Raw genomic sequence first — 24,301 nt, 5'->3', positions numbered from 1 at the left:
AGACTTTTTTAAAAGTCTATTTTGTATGATATGATATTGCTACCCCAGATTTCTTTTCACATCCATTTCCGTGATAATATTTCCCCATAGCCTCACTTTATTTTTTTTCCCTTTTTATTAATTTTTTCAGCGTAACAGTATTCATTCTTTTTGCACAACACCCAGTGCTCCATGCAAAACGTACCCCCCCATCACCCACCACCTGTTCCCCCAACCTCCCACCCCTGACCCTTCAAAACCCTCAGGTTGTTTTTCAGAGTCCATAGTCTCTTATGGTTAGCCTCCCCTCCCTAATGTCCATAGCCCGCTCCCCCTCTCCCAATCCCACCTCCCCCCAGCAACCCCCAGTTTGTTTTGTGAGATTAAGAGTCATTTATGGTTTGTCTCCCTCCCAATCCCATCTTGTTTCATTTATTCTTCTCCTATCCCCCTACCCCCCCATGTTGCTTCTCCATGTCCTCATATCAGGGAGATCATATGATAGTTGTCTTTCTCCGATTGACTTATTTCACTAAGCATGATACGCTCTAGTTCCATCCACGTCGTCGCAAATGGCAAGATTTCATTTCTTTTGATGGCTGCATAGTATTCCATTGTGTATATATACCACATCTTCTTGATCCATTCATCTGTTGATGGACATCTAGGTTCTTTCCATAGTCTGGCTATTGTAGACATTGCTGCTATAAACATTCGGGTACACGTGCCCCTTCGGATCACTATGTTTGGAGGTTCCTCAAAATGTTGAAAATAGAACTACCCTATGACCCAGCAATTGCACTACTGGGTATTTACCCTAAAGATACACCCATAGCCTCACTTTAAATCGTATGTGTCTTTAGGTCTGAAAGGAATCTTCTCCTAAGGACAGCATATAGATGAGACTTGCTTTTTTATCCATTCCATTACTTTGTTTTTGATTTGAAAGTTTAGTCCATTTAAACTTAAAGTAATTATTGATAGGTATGCACTTATTGTCATTGTCATTTTGTTACTTGCTGATGGTTATATTTGTAGTTCTTCTCTGTTCTGTTCTTCTCTTCTCTTTTCTCATAGTCTGCTTGATTTCTTTAGTGATATACTTGGATTCCTTCCTCTTTGTTTTTTGCATATCTATTACTGGCCTTTGATTTGTGGTTACCATTAGGTCTGCATATAACATCTTCTGTATATAGCTCTCTATATTAAGCTGATGGTCACTTAAGTTTGAACTCATTTTTGACTCCTCTCTCTCCCATGATTTAAGTGTAGGGTATCATACCTTACGTCTTTCCATTTGTGAGTCCCTTGACTGAAGTTTACAGATACACTTATTTTTTATTGCTTTTGTACTTTCTACCATTTTCCTCTTACTTATGGACTTTCCTTCTCACTCAAAGAGTCCCCTTCAAGGGGTGCCTGGGTGGCTCAGTGGGTTAAGCTGCTGCCTTCGGCTCAGGTCATGATCTCGGGGTCCTGGGATTGAGTCCCGCATCGGGCTCTCTGCTCAGCAGGGAGCCTGCTTCCCTCTTTCTCTCTCTACCTGCCTCTCTATCTACTTGTGATCTCTCTCTGTCAAATAAATAAATAAAATCTTAAAAAAAAAGAGTCCCCTTCAAATTTTATTGAAGGGCTGATTTAGTTGTCATGACCTCCTTTAACTTTTTTTTTTTTAACCTGGCAAACTGTTTATCTCTTCCTCTATTCTGAATTTTAGCCTTGATGGATAGAATATTATTGGCTGAAGGTTTTCTTTTAGCACTTGAATATATCATGCCATTTCTGGCCTGCAAAATTTCTGCTGAAGGATCATCACCTGATAGCCTTTTAAGAGTCCTTTTGTATGTAATGGCCTTCTTTTCTCTTGATGCTTTTAACATTCTTTCTTTATCCCTACTTTTTGCAATTTTATTTAGTATGTGCCTTGGTATAGACCTCCTTAGGTTGATTTTGTTGGGGCATCTCTGTGCCACTTGGGTACGGATTTCTCTTTCCTGCCCCAGATTCAGGAATTTCAGGACTTCAGCTATTATTTCATCAAATAAATTTTCTGTCCCCCTTTCTCTCTTCTCCTTCTGAGCTTCCTATACTGCACTTGGACTACAATTGATGAAGTAACTGAGTTCCTTAAGTCTGTTATCATTTTACATATTTTTTTCTCTCATCTGCTCAGCTTTATTACTTTCTGTTACTCTGTCCTTCAGGTTGCCTGTTTGTTGTTGCACTTCATCTTGTCTATTTATTCCATCTCATGTGTTTAAACTTCATTTATTGTGTTCTTCATCTCTGATTTTTCCTTTCAATCTTTTTGTTAAGAGTCTCACTGAGGTTCTCCACTCTTTTCTCAGGTCCAGTGAGGATCTTTATGATCATAAATTGAAATTCTATATCGGGTATATTGCTTATCTCCATTTCACTGAGGTCTCTTGCTGCAGTTTTGTCCTGGTATTTCCTCTGGGATATATTCTTCTGACTTATCATTTTTTCTAATTCTCCATTTGTTTTTTGTTTTTGTTTTTGTTTGGTGTGTGTGTGTGTTTAGGAAAATCAGCTATGTCTTCTGCTTTTGTAAGTAATAGCTTTATGAAGAAGAGATCCTGTATGCCCTGCAGGGAAGTGTCCCTTATTCACCAGACCCTGGTACTTAAGGGGTGTGCTCTGTGTGCCTTGCTTTGTATATTGGCCACTTTTCCCTTCATTCTGATCATCTTAGTGGCTTTCTTTGCCTCTTGTGCACAGTGTTGTGTCCCTGTGGTATTAGTGGATCAATCGGGTCAGCCTTGGGCTGAGTTTAGTCAGATAAGGTATTTTCCAGAGATGCAGTAGCACTAGACTGCATGCTGCTTCTCCCATGTTGTCCCCTGAGAAGCTTTCATTGGTGGGTGGATGTGCAATCAGTCCAACTGTCTTCCCCCAGCCCACTGCTAGGGCTGCGGACTGACTGGTATGTAGTTATCTTCCCCTCACCCCAGGGACACTTTGGAGTGGTGCTGGCTCCTGTCAGGGCTTCTTGCACCCTGCCCAGCTTGTGCCTGAAGTGAATGGGCTCTGGCCAAGAACATACTGGAGGAAGGGGGCATAGAATGCCTGGAAAGTCTGCATGCTAGTGAGGGGGGATATGTTGACATCACTGGGGCTGGGTTGGTGAGGGAAGGTTTTGGCAAGGTCTGTGCAAGTCTTCCATGGGACTGGGCCCACCAGCACCAGTAGGAATGCCCAAAGTGCAAAGATCCATTGATGCAGTGTTGACAGGGTTTGTAGTGGTACTCTGGAAAGGGCACTTGCAGCACCAGGACTGAGGCAACTGTGATTGAAAAGAGCAGATCTACTGAAGATGGAAGGATGGTCAGTGTGGGCACTGTAAGCACAGTGTAAGCAAGTTACATAGTGAATGTTGACACTGCACTGGTTCCCACAGGTAGAATGTGTTATGCTGCAGGGTAGGAGAGAGAAGTGGTGCCTGTCACCTCCTTTGCTCCTGGAGAGTCTCCCAGGGATCTCTATCTCTCCAGGATATGCACCCAGATTAGTAAATAGCACTTCACATATGCCCAGGTACTTTTCTTGTAAGTAGCATATCAATGGGTCTTTTTTTTTTAATCAATTCTGATACCCTATGTCTTTTGATTGGAGAATTAATCCATTTTCAGTTAGTAATTACTGAAAGATATGAGCGAATGCCATTGTATGACTTATAAAGTCGCTCTTTCTTAGATTGTCTCTGTTTCTTTCTAGCCTTTGTAATTTTTGGTCTCTCTTTCTGCTCAAACATTCCCTTTTAATCTTTCTTGAAGGGCGTGTTTACTGGTCATGATCTCCTTTAGTTTTTGTTTTTCTTGGCAACTTTTTATTTCTCCTATTCTGAAGGACATTCTTGCTGGATAAAGTACTCTTGGCTGCTTATTTTTTTTTAATTTAGCATGTTGAGTATATCATGCCTTTCCTTTCTGGTCTGCTAGGTTTCTGTGGACAGGTCTGCAGCCACCTTTATGTGCCTATCCTTAGAGATTAAGGACATTTTCTCCCACACTGCTTTCAGAATTCTCTGTTTATCTTTGTATTTTGCATGTTTCACTATGCTATGTCATTGTGTTGACCTGTTCTTGTTTATTTTGAGGGGAATTCTCTGTGACTGGACTTGAATGCCTGTTTCCTTTTCCAGATTAGGGAAGTTCTCGAGTATAATTTGTTCAAATAAACTTTCTGCCCCATTTTCCCACTGTACTTCTTCTGGTACTCCTATGCTATGGATATATTATTTTGGTTCATGGAATTGCTGAGCTCCCTAAGTCTACTGTTGTGGTCTAATAGCTTTCTTTTCCCTTCTTTTCAGTTTTATTATTTTGCATACTTTTATATTCCACATCACCTATGCCTTCCTCTGCTTCTTCAGTTTTCATAGTGATTATATCCAGTCTGTTTGAATCTCTGCTTTAGCATTTTTTTATTTCAGCCTGACTAGTTTTTAGGTCTTTTACCTCTGCATCAAGGGTTTCTTGGATGTCTTCTACATTTTTTTCAAGTCCAGCTAGTAGTCTTAGAACTGTTGATCTAAATTGTTGTTTAGATATATTGCTTATATCTGCTTTGAGCAAGTTCCTGGCTGTGATATCTTCCTGATCTTTCTTTTGGGGAGAATTCCTCCATCTTGTCATCTTGGCCAAGATTTTATCTTTTGCATATTATGAAAGGTTGTTATATTTTCTATACCTCAGGGTAATGCTAAATTAAGAAAAGTTCATAGAGTATTCAGGGCCTGGCACTTCAGGAAGTGTTTCTGGTGTATGCTGTGTACTCAGCTATTGCATTTTGGCTATTTTTTCCCAAGGTCACTCCTCTGCAGAGTTCCTCCATGCTGGCAGTGGGGATTGCTTGGAACTTTATCTAGATGAACTTTGATTTATTCATTGAACAAAGCCTAGAAAAAAAGGAAACAAAAAGAAAGGAAGGGGGGGGAGTGGTTTGAGAACAAAAGCTTGCTCCAAAAATAGAAGGAAAGGGAACAATAAAAAAAAAAAGAAGAAGAAGAAGAAGTTTCAGGGATGCCTGGGTGGCTCAGTTGGTTGATTGTCTGTCTATCTTTGGAATCCAGTTCTGCCTCTGGTTCCTTGTTCAGTGGAGAGCCTCCTTCTCCCTCTGCCTGCTCTTCCCCCTGCTTGCAGTCTCTCTCTCTCTCCCTGGTAAATAAATAAATAAATGAAATATTTTTTAAAAAAGTCTCATGTCTTTGGAAAGCTAAGAGTTTGAAAGATACAGGTTATTGAATTGTGTTTTAAACCAATGAAAGAGGGTTGAGGAGAGAATGGAAAGTAAAAAAGTAGTGATGGCAATAATAGCTAAATGTAGGCAAAAATTGATGCTTTTTCAAATTCTGATTAAGAAACAAGCAAGGAAACATTTAGTAGGAATAGAATATTTTTAGGAATGTTATCTCAATGGAAACACTAGTCCAGCTTTTAGTCAATAATATCATGAATAATTTAAAAGTCCTAATAAATAAGAGTGCATTTGCTACTACAATTTTCAAATTATGGCCAGCTAATTAAAAATAAATAAATAGAGATTTGTTAGACAACCTGAAAATCTGATTATGCCATACTTAGAAAAAGAGAGCACTAAAAATGAGAAATAGAGTCCATAATTAGGAAATTCCATTTGAGATATTTAGGGGAAAAAAAAACATTTCTGCAAAGAACTTATTATTATAGGAGAATTATCTGTACCTTTTAGAGACACTAATCATAGGTTAATGTCATAATCACTTAACCTAAAATAATGTTGAGCTTAATAATGTGGATGTCATATTCATAGTACAACAATGATAAACATTTTTATTGGAGAAAGGATTTTATACTATTGTTTAATTGACCAAAAGTTGAGATGTTTCTTGAGACAAAGCATGGGAGTTTCCATGGATTCTTTTGAATAACAAATAAAAACTTTCAGTCATGGGAATTTTATTTATATTCTGGAAGGCTAAATTGATAAATGAACACAAGTCTAAGACCATAATCAGATAGAGAAGTCCATACTATTCTAATTTATTTTGGAAAAAGTAATTTAAACCTACTAAATTCATGGGCAAACCAACTGGTAAGTTTGGCAGAACCTTAGTAATTTTAAGCCAAGAAGATATTAAAAAACAGAAGATTACAGGAACTTTGGGTAAGGATGATTACAAACAGGGTTAAAAGAGTACTGTTTGTACTCCTACTTTGTATTCAGAGTGCTCAAAATGTAAACCACATCTCAGGACTGTCCAGAGATTAGGCTTAAAACATAGGTTTAGAAGATATTAAGATTACTCATTGGAGTAATGAATACTAATGCTTCCTGAGTTTACATTTTCACTAATCTTTTTAGCTATACATCTCTCAAACTGATTTTAACTTCATTGACCTAGCTCTTCTACTATGCATAATGAATAATAATATTAATATCTTCTATGGTAAATAACTACTAGTAGTTATATCACTAAAGTGCAGCTTCTTGATGGCACACAGGAGAAGAATGGGGCACAAACAAGTCAGCTGCAAGAGAATGGGAGCAGCGGATGACAGTAGAAAAGACTGTTGTCCCAAACAACTCCTCAGTCTCATATTTATTACAAAATGGGTAACAACCAACAAAACCAGAGTAGATTACACATTGACCATGAGTCTTGTAAATACGTAAGAAGAAAGGCAAAATATGTCTGTTTACATAGCACATGACCTACAGTGAGCAAGCCCAAAGGAAAGGATTGTCTGACTAACTGCTGATGCTCTCTGGGGCAGGGGACATAACAAAAAACTTAGCAGGCAGCATTCTGCCCTGAGGGGCCAGGCATTCCCAGCTGCTAGGCTTCCATGAAGCAGGCTTTGATCTGACCTGAATGAGCCAGGCATCCCAGCTGCTGGGCTTCAAGGATGGATATCGTCCTCTCTCCAAGAGGCCAGTACATGTTTTTCTTAAGGCTAGATCTAGGCATGCTTGGTAACTAGTATAATTTCTCATAGGTTATATTTTAAGCAGTACTTTGCTCTGAGGGATGGTTACACTAAAGCATCTTTGGATTGCTTAATGATAAAATAATGGCTTAACTTGGAAATATGTTTAAAGCAAAGTCATTTGGGTGGACCCATAGCAGGGCTGAAAAAAACAAACAAACAAACAAACAAACAAAAAACTCACTTTGAGAGCCTTGGGTTTTAATCTTATTAAACTGTCTCAATATATGTATCTTGTATTCCTTTCTGTGCTTTTTATTTTAATTTCTAAAATTAGATAATGTTCCTGGATCATTAGATTTATTTTCTCAAATTATAAAAAGTACACATATAAAGAATCATGGAAAAACATAATCAATGGTTTATCTGTTATTCCTGAAATCATTCATGATTCAAATATCTTTTAAGATCTAGTCTATTACTGAAGTATACAGAGTATTTAGATAATAATTTTCAAATATATTCAAATCAAGACCCATAGTTAAGATAAAAAGAAATAAAAAATAGTCTAATATACATATACTTTTATTAAAAATGAAATATGATATAGACATATGAAGATTTTTTTATTATACTTAATATTATCGTAAAGTTTCACAGGTGAGGTAAACACACCACCTGGTGAGGTAGGCGCATGGCAAGATTTATTAAAGGCACTCTCTGGTAAAGTTTTGGGGCTCAGGAGAAAGGGAGCCAGGAAAGTTGCACTGGGAGGAGGTAGGCACTCTCTGGGGAGGTTCCTTGACTCTGGAAAGGGGAGCCAGGGAAGTTCATGCTGGGAGGGAGTGGGCGGGGTCTTTTATCTGTCCAAGGCAGGGCATGGGTTAATCCATACATGGTAAGGTATTTGGTGATCTGAGGGTATGGTGGGGGGGGGGGGGTCCTGATGCTCCTGTTTCCTGCATAGGTATTGAGTTATCTATGGAGACATGACCTGGGCATATATCCTTTTGGCAAGAGAGTCAAGGGTTCAGGAAGGGGGAGAGGGGCTGGAAGATAGTGGTCCCCAAGGTCATTTCTACTGTTCCTCCTGCATTCCCGGAGCCCCCAACCCAATAATTATAACACTATGTTCATGACATAAAAAGTTTTTGAAAATCCTAGATTGAAATCCTAGATTATGATCTATGGTTCAAAAATCCATAAGTAAGTAATTATTTTAATTCTACTATTTTGGTTTTACTGGGGTAGCTATATATGTATATATTTTTGTCTCTTCAAAACTGATGTTGGGAAACTGGTCAGCTATTTGTAGAAGAATGAAATTACATAACACACAAAATTAAATTCAAAATAGATTAAAGATCTATATGTGAGACCTGAAAGCATAAAAATCCTAGAAGAGAGCACAGGAAGTAATCTCTCTGAAACTGGCCAAAGCAACATTTTTCTAGATATGTCTCCAGAGGCAAAGGAAATATGTTTCTGCAACAATTGTTATCATGTCTATAATTTAGATATCGAGACACTGTTCTCCAGTTTCCAGGATTGTGTGCTCTTAGGGCTGAAATGCCTAATTCTGAGTGTTAAGTTTAATGCCATTTACAGACTTCATTTTCTTCCTAGATTTTGGTGGAAGCTGATGACCCAGTCACTATTCCTGAGCTTAATAAGAGCTATGATTATTGCTATTCTTAATATATATTCTTTTAAATGTGGCTAGAAGAAATAAATGTGTTTCCTGTCTTAGAAATATAAGACTAGAATTGCCTTGGTTGTAAATAAAAGCAAAGTTCTTGTTTTGTGGGAAAGAAAACAGAAGCCAGAGATATTAATATTCACATAGATAGATCTATATCAATATATAATTTGTACAGCATGCTGGTCCATTTATATCATTTTTATATTTCTTACTTAAAATAGAAATTGCCTCTTTTTTTTTTTGTTTTTTTCTTTTCTTTTTCTACTGTGTTCACCTTGCCTTTTTACTCTCACATTTTCCGAAGGACAAGAAGGAATTTATAAAGGAGGTTTTTTTTTTTTTTTAAGATTTTATTTATTTACTTGAGATAAAGAGACAGACAGAGAGAGAGAGAACAGGGGAAGTAGGGAGGGGGAGAAGCTGACTCCCTGATCGGCTGAAAGCCCCACCCAGGGCTAGATGTCAGGACCCAAAGATCATGACCAGAGCTGAAAACAGATGTTTAACCATCTGAGCATCTAGGTGCCCTATAATAAGGGAGGGTTTTGATGACAACATATCTCAATATCTTCTTTCTAAAAGACTAAAACATAGAATCAATAAAAATTCTCTCTAAAATTAACTGTGTAAAAAACACAAATTGTTAAAATGTAATCTATATGACATTTATCCATCATGTTCTTTCTTCTTTCTTAGCAACAGCATTTTGTCTATGCTGTAAGTTCTTAATAATATTTGCTGTATTATTTTCTTTCTGTGGGATGAACTTGGCAAGCAAGTAGAATTAAGTAGGGGTTAAGCGTCAAACTTGCATTGTGACTCTTTTTTCTTCTATATTTTACTGACAATCAGCATTCTTTTCATTTAGGAATAGACACATATTTGTTATCAGACACCAGCAAAACTGGCAGATCAAAAGGCAGAGATTATTAGTGTATTTTAACAATAACTGAAATGTTAAATTATAAAATTAGTGATCCTAAATATACTGATGTGATAACTTGGAGACCTCTGTAATTTATTTCAGCAAAATAACCTTTGGAATGGGAGAGAGATAAACACATTCATTGACAATATGAAACAAACTTTCTTTTGCTATTTTAATGATTCAAGTCATAAATATAACCCCAGATTTTCTTAAATTACTTAAAATGCGAGAGGCAGTGCACTCATAATCTACTTCAGGAGGTTTTTGTCATGAGTTTACCCTTGCCTCTGTCATGTAAAAGCCTCTCACACTGAGAAAATGCAGGCTTGATTGCACACAAGCTTTCTATAGCCTCTGCTCTAAGCAAAGGAATTTCTTTTCATCACTTTTATCTTTCCATATTACCATAAACATTGTTGTGACCTAAACTCCAAGAAGTACTATTGTAAACCTGTGAATTCTAAGAGATATCCCAGGGGTAAATCCCTATGACTTGAAGGTAAAACCCTTCACAGCTCCTGAGTAAGATGAAGATTGAATACTATCCAAAGACAAAACAATTTTACCTTCTCTGGTCATGGTATAAATCCCTGAGAGACCAGAGTAAAGAAAGGAAAAGGCACAAAGAGAAGTAAACTCAAGAAGTATAGTGATGCCATGACAGGTATCTTTCCAGACAGCTAACAATATAGTGAAATAAAAGCAGAAGTGTATTCACCAGCAACCCAATCAACAGGGTTTCCCTTTGTCTGTACTTATTTTTCCTGATATGCCCATGGAGCTCAGTCTACACTCAGGAGATAGCTTATTCTCAGTTGCTTTGGGACTGGTTAAATTCAGGGCTGAGCTGCACAGTAGTGGACCCTCCACCGAAGGTAGCGCCCAGGCTTTTTAAATTTATACATCTCCATCATTATAAAATAGAATGAATAAATAAATTCATTTTTGTTGTGTATTTTTAGTATTATCTTTAAAGTGAAAACAGATCTTTGAAATGAATGTCCCAAACAGTTACCAAATTTATTGCCCAAAAAAACAAAAAACAAAAACCATTTTCAAACTTCAGTGTTAGGCTGTTGCCCTCCTTCTTTTTTTTTTTTTTTTTTTTTGGTGGTAATTTTTCTTTTTTCTTTTCAAAATTTTTTAATTTATTTTTAAAATTTCTTTTCAGTGTTCCAGAATTCATTGTTTATGCACCACACCCAGTGCTCCATGCAATACATGCCCTCCACAATACCCACCACCAGGCTCACCCAACCTCCCACCCCCTCCCCTACAAAACCCTCAGTTAGTTCCTCAGAGTCCACTGTCTCTCATGGTTCTTCTTCCCTTCCAATTTACCCCAACTCCCTTCTTTCCATCTCCCCATGTCCTCCGTGTTATTCCTTATGCTTCACAAATAGGCAAAACCATATGATGATTGACTCTCTTTGCTTGACTTATTTCACTTGGCAAAATCTCTTCCAGTCCTGTCCATGTTGATACAAAAATTGGGTGGGGCGCCTGGGTGGCTCAGTGGATTAAGCCGCTGCCTTCGGCTCAGGTCATGATCTCAGGGTCCTGGGATCGAGCCCCACATCGGGCTCTCTGCTCCGCAGGGAGCCTGCTTCCTCCTCTCTCTCTGCCTGCCTCTCTGCCTACTTGTGATCTCTCTCTCTCACTGTCAAATAAATAAAATAAAATCTTTAAAAAAAAATTTTAAAAAATTGGGTATTCATCTTTTCTGATGGAGGCATAATACTCCATAGTATATATGTACCACATCTTTATCCATTCATCCATTGAAGGGCATCCTAGTTCTTTACACAGGAGATTGTGTCCATTGCTGCTATGAACATTGGGGTACAGATGGTCCTTCTTTTCACTACATCAGTATCTGTGGGGTAAATACCCAGTAGTGCAATTGCAGGGTCATAGAGAACCTCTATTTTTAATTTATTTTTTTAAGATTTTTATTTATTTATTTGACAGAGAGAAAGAGAGAGAGAGAGAGAGATCACAAGTAGGCAGAGAGGCAGACAGAGAGAGAAAGGGGGAAGCAGGCTCCCTGCCGAGTAGAGAGCCAGGTGTGGGGCTTGATCCCAGGACCCTGAGATCATGACCTGAGCTGAAGGCAGAGGCTTAACCCACTGAGCCACCCAGGCGCCCCACTATTTTTAATTTCTAAAGGAATCTCCACGCTGTTTTCCAAAGTGGCTGTACCAACTTGCATTCCCACCAACAGTGTAAGAGGGTTCCCCTTTCTCCACATCCTCTCCAACACATGTTGTTTACTGTCTTGTTAATTTTGGCCATTCTAACTGGTGTCAAATGGCTAACAGACGCATGAAAAAATGTTCATCCTCACTAGCCATCAGGGAGTTTCAAATCAAAACCACATTGTGATACCATCTTAGACCTGTTACCCACTTTCTTTCAAAAATCATTCAGGATTAAATCCTCCGCCAGATCTAAAAGTCTCATTAAAAATCCTTTATCTTGTCAACTCTCAGCCCCAACCTACTTAGTCTATCCATACTCCATGTGACCAAATCTGGATCTCATTCCCTTACAAAATACCTGCTCGGTACTTAACAAACTACCTATGCTTTCTTTTTTAAGTTACTATTTTTTTTTTTAAAAATGAGTAGAGTTGACACACAATGTTATGTTAGCTTGAGGCGTACCACTTAATGATTTGACATGTTTATACATTATGCTATGTTCACCGCAAGTGTAACTACATCTGTCCTGTTACACTGGTATTATAATATCATAGATAGTATTCCTTCTGTTGTGTGTTTTACTCCCATGACTTATTCGTTCCATAACTGAAAGCCTATATCTTCCTCTCCCTTCACCCATTTTACCCAACCCCTCACCCACTCCCCTCTGGTAACCCTCATTTGCTCTCCATATTTACACATCTGATTCTGCTTTTTGTTTATTTATTATCTTTTTTTTTTAAAGATTTCATTTATTTATTTGACAGAGAGAAATCACAAGTAGGCAGAGAGGCAGGCAGAGAGAGAGAGGAGGAAGCAGGCTGTCTGCAGAGCAGAGAGCCCAATGCGGGGGCTCAATCCCAGAACTCCGGGACCACGACCCGAGCCGAAGGCAGAGGCTCCAGCCCACCGAGCCACCCAGGCCCCCTATTTATTATCTTTTTTAAGGAAATCACTTATGAGGAGAATCATATAGTATTTGTCCTTCTCAGAGTTATTTCACTTAGAATAATACCCTTTTTGTCCTCCCATGTTGTCTCATGTGGAAAACAAAACAAAACAAAACAAAACAAAACAAAAAACAAAAAAACCAAAACCCTCATCCTTTTTAATTGTTGCATACAATGCATGTACCTATCTATATCTCACCTCTTCCTTTTCCATCTTTCTACTGATATTGATTTCTATTATAATAATACTGATTTCTATTATAAATAATGCTGCAGTAAACATAGCGATGCATATATCTTTTCAATGTAGTGTGTTTGTTTGTTTGTTTGTTTGTTTGTTTGTTTTCCCATGGGGAGTGTCTAAATACCCTGTATGGAATCATTAGATCATAAGGCATTCCTATTTTTGACTTTTTGAGGAAATTCTATAATGTTCTCCACAGTGGCTATACCAATTTACATTCTCATCAAGGACATTTTGGTCCTTTTTCTCCACATGCTTGTCAATGTGTGTTACTTTTTGACATTTTGATTTTAGCCATTCTAACTTGTATAAAGTAACATCCCAGCATGGTTTTGATTTTTATTTCCCTGACAATGAGTGATGTTGAACATCTTTTCGTATGTCTGTTGGACATCTATATGTCTTCTTTGGAGTGATGTCTATCAGATCCTCTGACCATTCAATGAGATTGTTTGGGTTTTTTGGTGTTCGGTTATTTAAGTTCTTTATATATTTTGGGTATTAACCCCTTATCAGGTAAATCATTTGCAAATATCTTCCCCCTTTCAGTACATATTATTTTTGTTTTGTCGTGCAACAACTTTTTATTATGATGTAGTCCCAATAGTTTATTTTTGTTTTTGTTTGCCTTGCCTTAGGGGACATATCTAGAAAATGTTGCTATAGTTGATGTCAAATTATTGCCTGTGACTTCTTCTAGGATTATTCATGGTTCCAGGTCACATATTTAGGTTTTTAATCCATTTTGAGTTTGCCTTTTTGTTTTGATTTTTTTCACATTTTTTTTAGATTGAATGTGTAGTGTTAGTGGTCCAACTTCACTGTTTTACATGTAACTGCCCAAGTTCCTAGCACTGCTGTTTGAAAATATTGTTTTTTACCCATTGTATTTTCTTGTCTCCATTGCCATAGATTAATTGACCATGGAATCATAGCTTCTACTTCTGGGGTCTCTATTCTCTTGTATTGATCTATGTTTCTAGTTTTGTCCCAGTACCATACCGTTTTGATTACTCTAGCTTTGTAGTTTATCTTGAAATCTGGGATTGGGAGGCTTCCAGCTTTGTTTTTTCTCAGGATTGCTTTGGCTATTTGGGGTCTTCTGTGGGTCCCTACACATATTAGGATTATTTGTTTTTGTGAAAAATGCTTTGGTATGTTCATAAGGATTGCTCACTGAGGTCTCAAGCCACTGGACCCAGATCCTACTCTAGTCTTTGGTTTTTGGATAGATGGGGAGAGAGGGTCCCTGCAGCTCTTCAAGTTAGAGGAATCTATTCCCAGTCCCTCAGTAGTATCCCTCCTCACTTATGTTTCCAGTAAAGGTGGGGGGGGGGGGGAGTGCTCCCTTTGTTACTGTTTGTAACTGTTTGTTACTGTGTCTCCCTGTTTATTCTGTGCTCTTGCCTTTTCTTTGTCTTTGGTTGTTCAGAAGCTGTTCAGTCAGCCCTTCAGGATCTTCTTCAGGAGGAATTGTACTACTAATAGGTGTAATTTGGTGTGGTCTATGGAGGAGGTGTGTTCAGGGTTTTCCTAGCTCACCATCTTCTCCATTCAAAAGAACATTTTAACATCTTGAAAAGCCTCAAGAACACTTGAAATTTTAGCATTTCATTTTTAATTTAAGGATAATATATGCCTAATGTAATGAAAAAATAATGTCAAAGAATGAAGTATCAATAGTATTTGGGATATATAAAATGGCCCTTTGATTTTTGACCAATCCTCACTCACATTTTCAGTATGACTGGGATTAAACATTTATACTATATTCTACCAGAGTTTTCTTTATGCTATATGTTTTTATATATATTCCCTCACACAGTCACATTCAGACACTCAGACTTGTCTTTTTCCTTACATAATATGGTAATATATATTTACTGTAGAAAATATTCTGTAAGTTTCCCTTTTTTAGTTAACAAAGTGTAGTAGATATCATTCATGGTCAATTTATCATCCATTTATAATTGCACAAAATAACAGAGGAGATTTCTGTATAATTTAGTAGTTTCATTATGGTTATACTTGAGGAAATCAGGTTGGTACCAATGCACATTATTAGCTACAGTGTTAAAGCTGTTTGTTTGCATTCACTTGCAAGTATATAAGTATTTGTACAGCATTTATGTGAGGACTGAATTTTTTAGAAATATATTATTTATTTATTTTCAGAGAAAGAATGAGAGAGTGAGAGTACAAACAGGGGGAGCATCTCACAGATGGAGAAGCAGGTTCCCCACTGAGCAAGGAGTCTGAATCCCAGGATGCTGTAATCATGACCTGAGCTAAAGCCAGATGCTTAATCACTGAGCCACACAGGTATCCCTGTGAATAACAAATTTTGATAGATACTTCAGAATTTCTCTTCCACAGACAAGAATAAAGACATTTCATTTCATTCTAACCATCATGGATATTGAAGATCATTTGAACATTTCAAAAATGGAAAAGCAAAAATGATGTCATAGCTCACCTAATAATAAAGACAGTATTGTAAAGAACAGATCACATTGCTGAGATTTTGAGGTTAATGAGATCCAATACCTTTGTAAACTTGCAAAACTTATCCAGCCTGTCTTAGCATCAATTACTCTTCTCATAAAATGAGACCAACCATCTTCCCTCCTAGGATATTGTAAAGATTAAAGGAGGTAATGAATGAAAGCACTTACAGACTAGTTAGGATACAGGAAGTTCTTAGTAGATGAATGTTAAATACGCCTTTAAATTTCATATTCTCCAATTATTAGAGAGGTTGAATTTTTTTTAACCTAATGTAGTTTTAATGAGTTATGAATAGGGTTATTCCATATGCTCCAATACATATGTTTAGAAACACATATATTTTAACAAAAGAAAGTTTTACTTGAGAGGTGGATCAAACAATGTCATTTCAATGACTTAAGGCAATCTCCGTATGCTTCCCCACTTAAGTTTTTATACACTTATAGCTTAATAAAAGAAGATGTTGCTTGAAAGAAAAATTATTAACAGTGGAGTTTCAATGAGTTAAGCACAGTGATATTCCCATTTACTTCTATACTTAACTTTACAACACTTTTATCTTTCTAAAATAGTTTTTATTTTGATTCCAGTTAGTTAACACACAGAGTAGTGTTAGTTTCAGGTGTACACTATAGTGATTCAAAACTTCTGTACAAAACCCAGTGCTCATCACAAGTGCACTCCTTAATCCACATCACCTATTCACGTCATCCCCCTACCCATCCACCTCTCTTCTGGTAACCATGTTTGTTCTGTATTATAAGAGTCTGTTCCTTGGTTTGTTTCTCTCTCCCTCTTTTTTCCCTTTGCTCATTTTTTTCCCTTAAATTTCACATATGTGTAAAATTATATGGTATTCTTCTTTCTCTGACACACTTATTTCAGATCACATAATATTTCAGATCATCATAATATTTAGAGAGATTGAACATTTTAATAATTGTATTTCTCATCCATGAATTGCTTATTCATAATTCTTGTTCACTTTGCGGGGTTATGTCTTCTCATTTATTAGTTGGAGATATTTATGTATTTGAATATAAACTCATGGTGAATTTCTTTTGTTGAATCAAGTTTTCAGAACCCCTCCTTAACTTATTTATGAGGTGCTTCCACTCATGAGTTCATGGTGCCCTATTCTTTTTAGAGCACTTTTTTACACCTACTTCAAAATCATGTAAATATTCATTCATGTTTACTATTTCTATGGTTTTGTTCTTCCCATTTGCCTGTTTAATCCACCCAGAATTTATTCTTATATAAGACATGAATATGTTTTTGTTTCTTTTAAATGAATAATCAACTTCTCTAATGTCATTAGGCTAGAGACAACATGAGAGTTCGAACAGTGAGTCACTTAGAGCACCAAAGCCATGATATCTCCTGCAAGTAATGTTTCTAGCTCAGAGAACATGGGTCTGAGAAATTCATACTTCTTATTTTTCAGGAAAAAGAAAAAAAGGTTTCTCAGTATCCTCAATATAAGTGTCTAATTTTAGCAAGGCCAAAGCACAGTAGTGTTTGACCCTTTTCTGCAATTTCACTTCACCCCATCCACCCTCGCCTTTGCCATTCCAGAATAGCTGTGGTTTTATTTCCTTATTTGTTTTAATAATCATACTTTTTCTTCTTCTTTAGGTTGTTCATAGTCACATATGGTCTTTTCCCTTTGGCAATTCAATTCACTTCTATTCATTCATCCATAACACTTTGTTTGTTTGTTTGTTTTTGTTGTTGAATATTGCTGACACACAATATTACATTAGCTTCAGGTTTACAACATTGCAATTCAGCAAGTCTATACATACATTGTGCTATGTTCACCATGAGAGTAAATACCATCTGTCACCACACAGCAGGATTACAATAGCATTGACTACATTCTCTCTGCTGTACCCTTTATTCCTCTGACTTTTTATTCCATAGGTAGAAATCTGTATTTCCCAGTCCTCTTTGCCCATTTTGCCCATTGCCCCAACAGCTCCCATCTGGCAACCATCAATTAGTTCTCTGTATTGATGGGTCTGTTTCTGCTTTGTTTGTTGGTTTACTTCTTCATTTTGCTTTTTTGACTCTACTAGAAGTGAAAGCATATGGTATTTGTCTTTCTCTATCTAGTATATTTCACTTGGCATAGTATCCTCTGTGTTCATCAAAGTTGTAAATGACAAGATATCATCCTTTCTATAGCCAAGTAGTATTCTATTGTGTGTGTGTGTATACATATATACATATATATATCCTCTTCTTTATTAATCTATCAACATACACTTGGATTGCTTCCATACCTTGGATGTTACAAATAATGCTACAAAAAATGTAGGGGGGGTGCATATATCTTTTGGAATTAGTGTTTTTGAAAAAATATTTTTATTTTTTACAATAGTAAGCAAAGTGATTTGTGTTCCAAAACCACTGGTTTATATTAACTATTATAACTCATTAACATGGAACTGACAGTTTTAAAGGAAAACACAGCTCAGCCACTTTCATGAATTTGTCCATTTCTTCCAGGATACCCACTTTGTTGGCCTATAATTTTTCATAATGTTTTCTTATAATTGTTTGTTCTGTGGTGTTGGTTGTGATCTCTCCTTTATTATTCATGATTTTATCTATTTGGATCCTTTCTTTTCTTTTTGGTATGTCTGGTTAGCAGTTTATTAATTTTATCAATTCTTTCCAAGAACCAGCTCTTAGTTTCATTTGTTTGTCTTTATACCATTTATTTCTGCTCTAATCTTTATCCCATTATGCTACTGTTAGGCATTATTTGTTGTTCCTTTTTTAGCTCCTTTATGTATAAGGTTACATCATATATTTGAGACTTTTCTTGCTTCACAAGGTAAGCCTATACTGCAATACACTTCCCTCTTAGAACTGATTTTAATATATCCTAAAGGTTTTGGCCTTTATACCTGTAATTTTATTTGCTTCCATGTATTTTTTTTAAGATTCATTTATTTATTTTAAGGGGGGTCAGGCAGAGTGAGAGGGAGGGAATCCTCAAGCAGACTCCCTGCTGAGTGTGGAAGCTGACTTGGGTTTTGATCCCAGGATCCTGAGATCATGAACTGAGCCAAAATCAAGAACTGAATGCTCAACTGACTGAACCACCCAGGTGTCCCCTGTGTATTTTGTTAATTCATCTTTAATTTCCTGGTTAACCCATTCATTTTTTGGTGATATTCCTTTTTTTTTTCTTAAGATTTTATTTATTTATCTTTCAGACAGAGATCACAAGTAGGCAGAGCAGCAGGCAGAGAGAGGGAGAAGCAGGCTCCCTGCTGAGCAGAGAGCCCAATGCGGGGCTCAATCCCAGGACCCTGAGATCATGGCCTGAGCCTAAGGCAGAGGCTTTAACCCACTGAGCCACCCTGGCGCCCCCTATGTTCTTTAATTTACATGTAATTGAGTTCTTCTTGAATTTTTTCTTGTGGTTGACTTCCAGTTTCATAGTGTTGTGGTCTGAAAATATGCATGGTATGATCTCATTCTTTTTGCTCTTGTTGAGGGCTGATTTGTCAGCCAGTATGTGATGTATTCTGGAGAATGTTCTATGTGCATTCGAGAAGAATGTGTACTGTGCTGCTTTAAGATGAAATGTTCTGAATATATCTGTTAAGTCCATCTCATCCAGTGTGTCACTCAATGCCATTGTTTCCATGTTGATTTGCTGTTTACATGATCCATCTCTTGTTTTAAGTGGGGTGTTAAAGTCCCCTATTATTTTTGTATTATCATCAATGAGGTTCTTTATGTTTGTTATTAATTGATTTATATAGTCAGGTGTTTCCAAGCTGGGAGCATAAATATTTATAATTGTGAGATCTTTTTGATGGTTAGACCCCTTAATTTAGATATAATGCCCTTCTTCATCTATTATTATGGTTTTATTTTAAGATCTAGTTTGTCTGATATAAGCATGGTTACTCCAGCTATCTCCCGACATCCATTTGTATCATAGGTGGTTTTCCATCCCCTCACTTTCAATTTGCAGGTGTCTTAAGGTCTAAAATGAGTCTGTTGAAGGAAGCATAAAAATGGATTTTTTTATCCATTCTTTTTTTTTAAAGATATTATTTATTTATTTGACAGATAGAGATCACAAGCAGGCAGAGAGGCAGGCAAAGAGAGAAGTAAGCAGACTCCCTGTGGAGCAGAGAATCCGACGCGGGGCTCGATCCCAGGACTCTGGGATCACGACCCGAGCCGAAGGCAGAGGCTAAACCACTGAGTCACCCAGGCGCCCCCTTTTTTTAACCATTTTTATACCCTATGTCTTTTGATTGGAGCATTTAGTCCATTTACATTCAGAATGATTATTGAGAGTTATGAATTTCGTACCATTTTGTGTTACCTGTAGAATTGGTATTCCTGGTGATGTTTTTAAGTCCTTTCTAGTCTTTGCTGCTTTTGGTATTTTTTCTTTCTCCATTCAAATAATTCCTCTTAAAGTTTCTTGCAAGACTGGTAAGTGTTTAAGAATGCCTTTAGTTTTTGCCTGGAAAACTCTTCATCTTTCCTTCTGTTCTAAATGAAAGCCTTGCTGGATAAAGAATTCTTGGCTGCAGGTTTTTCCCATTTAGCACATTGAATATGTCCTTCCATTGTTTTCTGGCCTCCAAATGTCTGTGGACAGATCTGCTGAGAACCTGGTCTGTCTCCTATTGTAGGGTAAGGACATTTTTCTCCTTGTCTTTTCCAGGGTTCTTGCCTTATCTTTCCTCCTCTGCTTCATCCATTCTCCTTTTCATACTCTCCATTTGTGCTTACATTGCAGTTATAACATTTTTAATTTTGGCCTGACTACGTTTTAGTTCTTTTTTCTCTGTAGTTAGGGATTCTCTAGTGTCCTCTGAGCTTTTTTCTAGCCCAGTTTGTAACCTTACCATTGTTGTGGTACCTCTATAAGCAGACTCTCTCCCTACCACTGCAACACATGTCTTAAACTTTCTTGAACCATTCTCCAGGGCTTCAAGTATGAGTGAGTACGTGCAGGAGTGGGCAGAAGGGAAAGTGAAGGGAGACCCAAATCATTTTTTTAATATTTTTTCAATGATCCCATATAACCAAATGTCCAACCATTCCTCTTTTTTTTTTCCCCTAAATATCTCTGGAACCATTTCCTGGAACTTCACATTCATTGACATTATTACATTTCAACTCTCAAATAACCCATGTAGTTTAAAATATTAGCCTTCTAACTTGCCGCCCAGATTCCAATATCCAAAAAGCCATCCTCAACACATTTAACATAGTGTCGTTATAAGGTAAAAATCTGCTTGCATAGGTTTTTATATTAAAGAAGAAAACTCTCACCTACATTAGAATCACCTACTATCCATGTTTCTACATTGTACTCTAAGTAAATTAAAAAGACATTTTAAGAGTGAAAACATTGACTTGTGTGTGTGATAAACAAATCATGTGTGTGATTCTCAGTCATTTCACATTTTCAGGTCTCTAAACCTACCAGATAATGTCCTGCTACATTTTAGAACATCTGAGCTTTTTATGACTTGAAGCCTGCCTTTTTTTCTTTCCGTATTGAAACAGGTGAGTCACATTTGAAGAACTTCCTAGAGTTCCAGTAGTGTATATTGTTATATTGATGTCTGTATTATTCTTTAAAATTCTAATGATGAATATCTATTTAAAATCATTTTTTGAGGAAGTCAGTACCATGTTTTGTAGAATAAAAGAAATTTCACATTTGTATTGATAACTCAAGAAAATACCCTACTATAGCACAGAAAGGAATGTATTTAATCATAAAGAGAAGTAGGAAGGAAAAGATTCCCTGTGCTGAAATATTTGGTTAAAATGTTGTGAGGTGAAAAAATATCATGAAGTGAACTAATTGAAGGTCAGAATAAGTAAACTTATGAGTCAAAATGTTTATTTACTTTCTTCTTCAAGGTTTTAAAATTAAATTTCCACTTCATTTTTTGAAAAAAGAGAAAATCTTTTGGAGTGTGTCCATGAAAGCTTGTTTCACTTGCTGGTTTCTGAGAGTGTAAATGAAAGGGTTTAATGAAGGGGCAACCGAGGTATAAATAACACTTACACCTTTGGATAAAGTCACCCTTTCCTTCGCTGTTGGCTTTATGTAATTAAAAATACAGCTACCATAAGTAAGGGAGACTACAATCATATGAGAAGAACAAGTAGAAAAAGCCTTTGTTCTTTTCTGAGTAGAGGGGATTTTTAGAATGGTCTTGATAATATATGTGTAAGAAAGAACCAGTAACAGCAAGGTGACTAGGAGATTTATAAGAGATAAGACAAATGAAAGTAATTCCAGTAAATGAGTGTCAGTACAGGAAAGCTGCAGCACGGGGGAAGTGTCACACATGAAATGATCAATTACTTTGGAAGCACAGAAATCCAGTGTCAATCCTGAGGCCAAGGGTGGAAACGAAAGCAGAAAGCCAACTGTCCATGAACTGAATAGAAGTTGGTAACACACTTTGTTGTTCATAATGATGGGGTAATGTAGAGGTTTGCAGATTGCTACATACCGGTCAAAAGACATGGCAGCCAATAGGTAAAATTCTGTAATTTCTAATAAGAGGAAAAAGAATAACTGAGATGCACAACTATTGTAGGAAATTATTTTGTTTTTAGTCATGATGCTTATCAGGTATCTGGGAATACAGACTGTTGTCAATGAAGCTTCCAAGAAGGAGAAATTTCGGAGGAAAAAATACATGGGAGTCTTGAGGTGGGGATCTAGCAAGGTAAGAAGGATGATGGTTAAGTTCCCCACCACACTGAACACATAGTTTAGAAAGAAAAATATAAAAATCACAATTTGCAATTGTGGGTCATCAGTCAATCCTAGGAGAATGAATTCGATCTCTTTTGACTGATTCCTCATTTCAGACCCGAGTACTATTAAACAGAGATAGGAAGACAACTTCAGACTTGGAAAAAAGAAGATTTTTACAAAAGCTACTGGCAGAGGAAAAAAACGTAGTCAGAAATGTAAAGAAGTTTAAAAAATTGACCCAATTTAACAGGATAGATGATACTTAAAACTGTATTAGCCTAAGGTCAATCCAACTGATTGCTGCATTTAAGTGACAGTTATGATAAGAACACTAATAACTTTTTCTTTTTCCCTATTTGAACTTGAACAATCATTTAAATTTTAACTGATTATTTCCGAATGAGGTAAATTCTCTTCATGCTAAATAGAACAAAAGCTTGACCTTAAGTGTATTTTCTATGTATAGTTTAAAATTCATTGAAAAATTTCTCATAACATCCAGAAAATTAATACCAATATCTATATGCAATTTGTTCTTCAAAAATTCTTAGCTCATTAAAACACTTAAAAATTTGTGAAATATGGAAGTAATGACAGTTACATACTATCTCTATGATTGAAATATTCAGATATATACCATTATTTTGTCCCGATGCAGTACTTCCCCATTGTTCCTTTATCTCATTTCACTTAATTATTATTTTTCGTTCATTTCAAATACATCATTCTTCTCAGCAGTTGCATTTAATCACGAAGTTTTGACTGTTGCATCTACATAAAAATAGAAAAGTAAATGACAGTTCAAAAGTCAATGGATATTACCTGACTTTTACTTGTGGCAATGCTTTCATTTATGATCTAGATATCTACTGCAAATTATAAGTGACTTGTCATATCTAAAACACATTGATATACTTTTCCCCTTATGGGAATATGGTAGAAACAGGGGTCAAAAATAAATGATGAATATTCTATCTCTAATAATATTACAAAAAAAATCAATAGTTTAGGAGGAAAGTTAATTCCAAAGCATTTCTGCAGAAAGATTCTAAAAACATATATGCATTCTGGAAATTATATTAATCTGTTAATAACATGCACTCTTACTGATGGTCATTAAAATGACAGGACCCAGATATTACAAATAATTAGAGCCCTCTTTCAGGCTGGATGAGATGGATTTTCTGTCTTTTTTCTTATATAATAAGATGAAGGTAAGTGTCTCTATAAAAATACTAAGTGAAAATACAATGCTCTAAATGAAAAGTGATTTGGGGAAATCCCTCATATGAAAGGAACCCCAATTTTGTAACAAAGAATTCTTGCTTCTAATTGTGCACTAACAAAAGGAACAGTTTTATTACTTTGCTCATAGGATACACACGGGATTAATTTAAAAAAAAGAAGAAGAAGAAGAAGAAAAGAAAAAGAAATGCCCCCTGGAGACTCATATCAGGAATCTCAGTTATGTGAAAAATAAGACAACAACCAAAACAAACAAAAAGGGAAAGAAATAAAAACTACTGTGAATTGCCTTAAGCACAAAACTGATTTCTTTAACTACAAAACATATTCTCCCAAAAGAGAAATAGAAGTAATTTAAACCCTATACTTAATGCCAACAAGAATTTCAGATATTCCAGTACCCTGAGACAGTATGACATTTCTACACATTAAGAAGGTTTAGCCCAAATGGAAACCGTTCTCTTGCTTCCCCAGTCAATAGTAGGATTTCATTAACTAGTGAATTAACTACACCCCAAATTGGAGGTGTGGGGCAGTACTTAATATTTTGCTATTTTTTAAATTTTGATATAAAATATAAAGAAGAAATCCAACAAATAACCATGACGATCATTTATTCCTGTATCATTTGTTGATCCATCTGCTATTCGATATAATAGTATGTGTTTATAACAAAAAAGAATATTCTACTAGATAAGCATGATATAGCCATTAGTGTCAGGGCATTAACATTCGTAGATTATTATCGTAGTTCTCCAATGCTATTTAAGTTTCACCAGTGACTAAAAGTTTTTTTAATAGAAAGTAATACAGTTTAGACTTATATGTTAACTTAAT

At 36.3% G+C, this 24,301-nt stretch overlaps 1 protein-coding gene across 1 annotated transcript; it reads right to left on the bottom strand.

Moving 5' to 3' along the window:
* Positions 1-21,388: 21,388 nt before the first annotated feature.
* Positions 21,389-22,360, bottom strand: LOC123947180 (olfactory receptor 6C6-like). Its single transcript, XM_046013223.1, has one exon. The coding sequence runs from the start codon at positions 22,325-22,327 to the stop codon at positions 21,389-21,391; it is 939 nt and encodes a 312-aa protein (XP_045869179.1). The 5' UTR covers positions 22,328-22,360.
* Between the last annotated feature and the right edge of the window lie 1,941 nt (positions 22,361-24,301).

Source organism: Meles meles, chromosome 7 (genome assembly GCF_922984935.1).
Source record: "Meles meles chromosome 7, mMelMel3.1 paternal haplotype, whole genome shotgun sequence".
NCBI classification, from domain to species: domain Eukaryota; kingdom Metazoa; phylum Chordata; class Mammalia; order Carnivora; family Mustelidae; genus Meles; species Meles meles.
The sequence above is the reverse complement of the archived record's forward strand: the minus strand, read 5'-3'. Positions and strand labels throughout refer to the sequence as shown.

Excerpts from the sequence above, each read along its gene's own strand:
- LOC123947180 (XM_046013223.1), bottom strand. The coding sequence starts at position 22,327 with ATGAGGAATCAGTCAAAAGAGATCGAATTCATTCTCCTAGGATTGACT.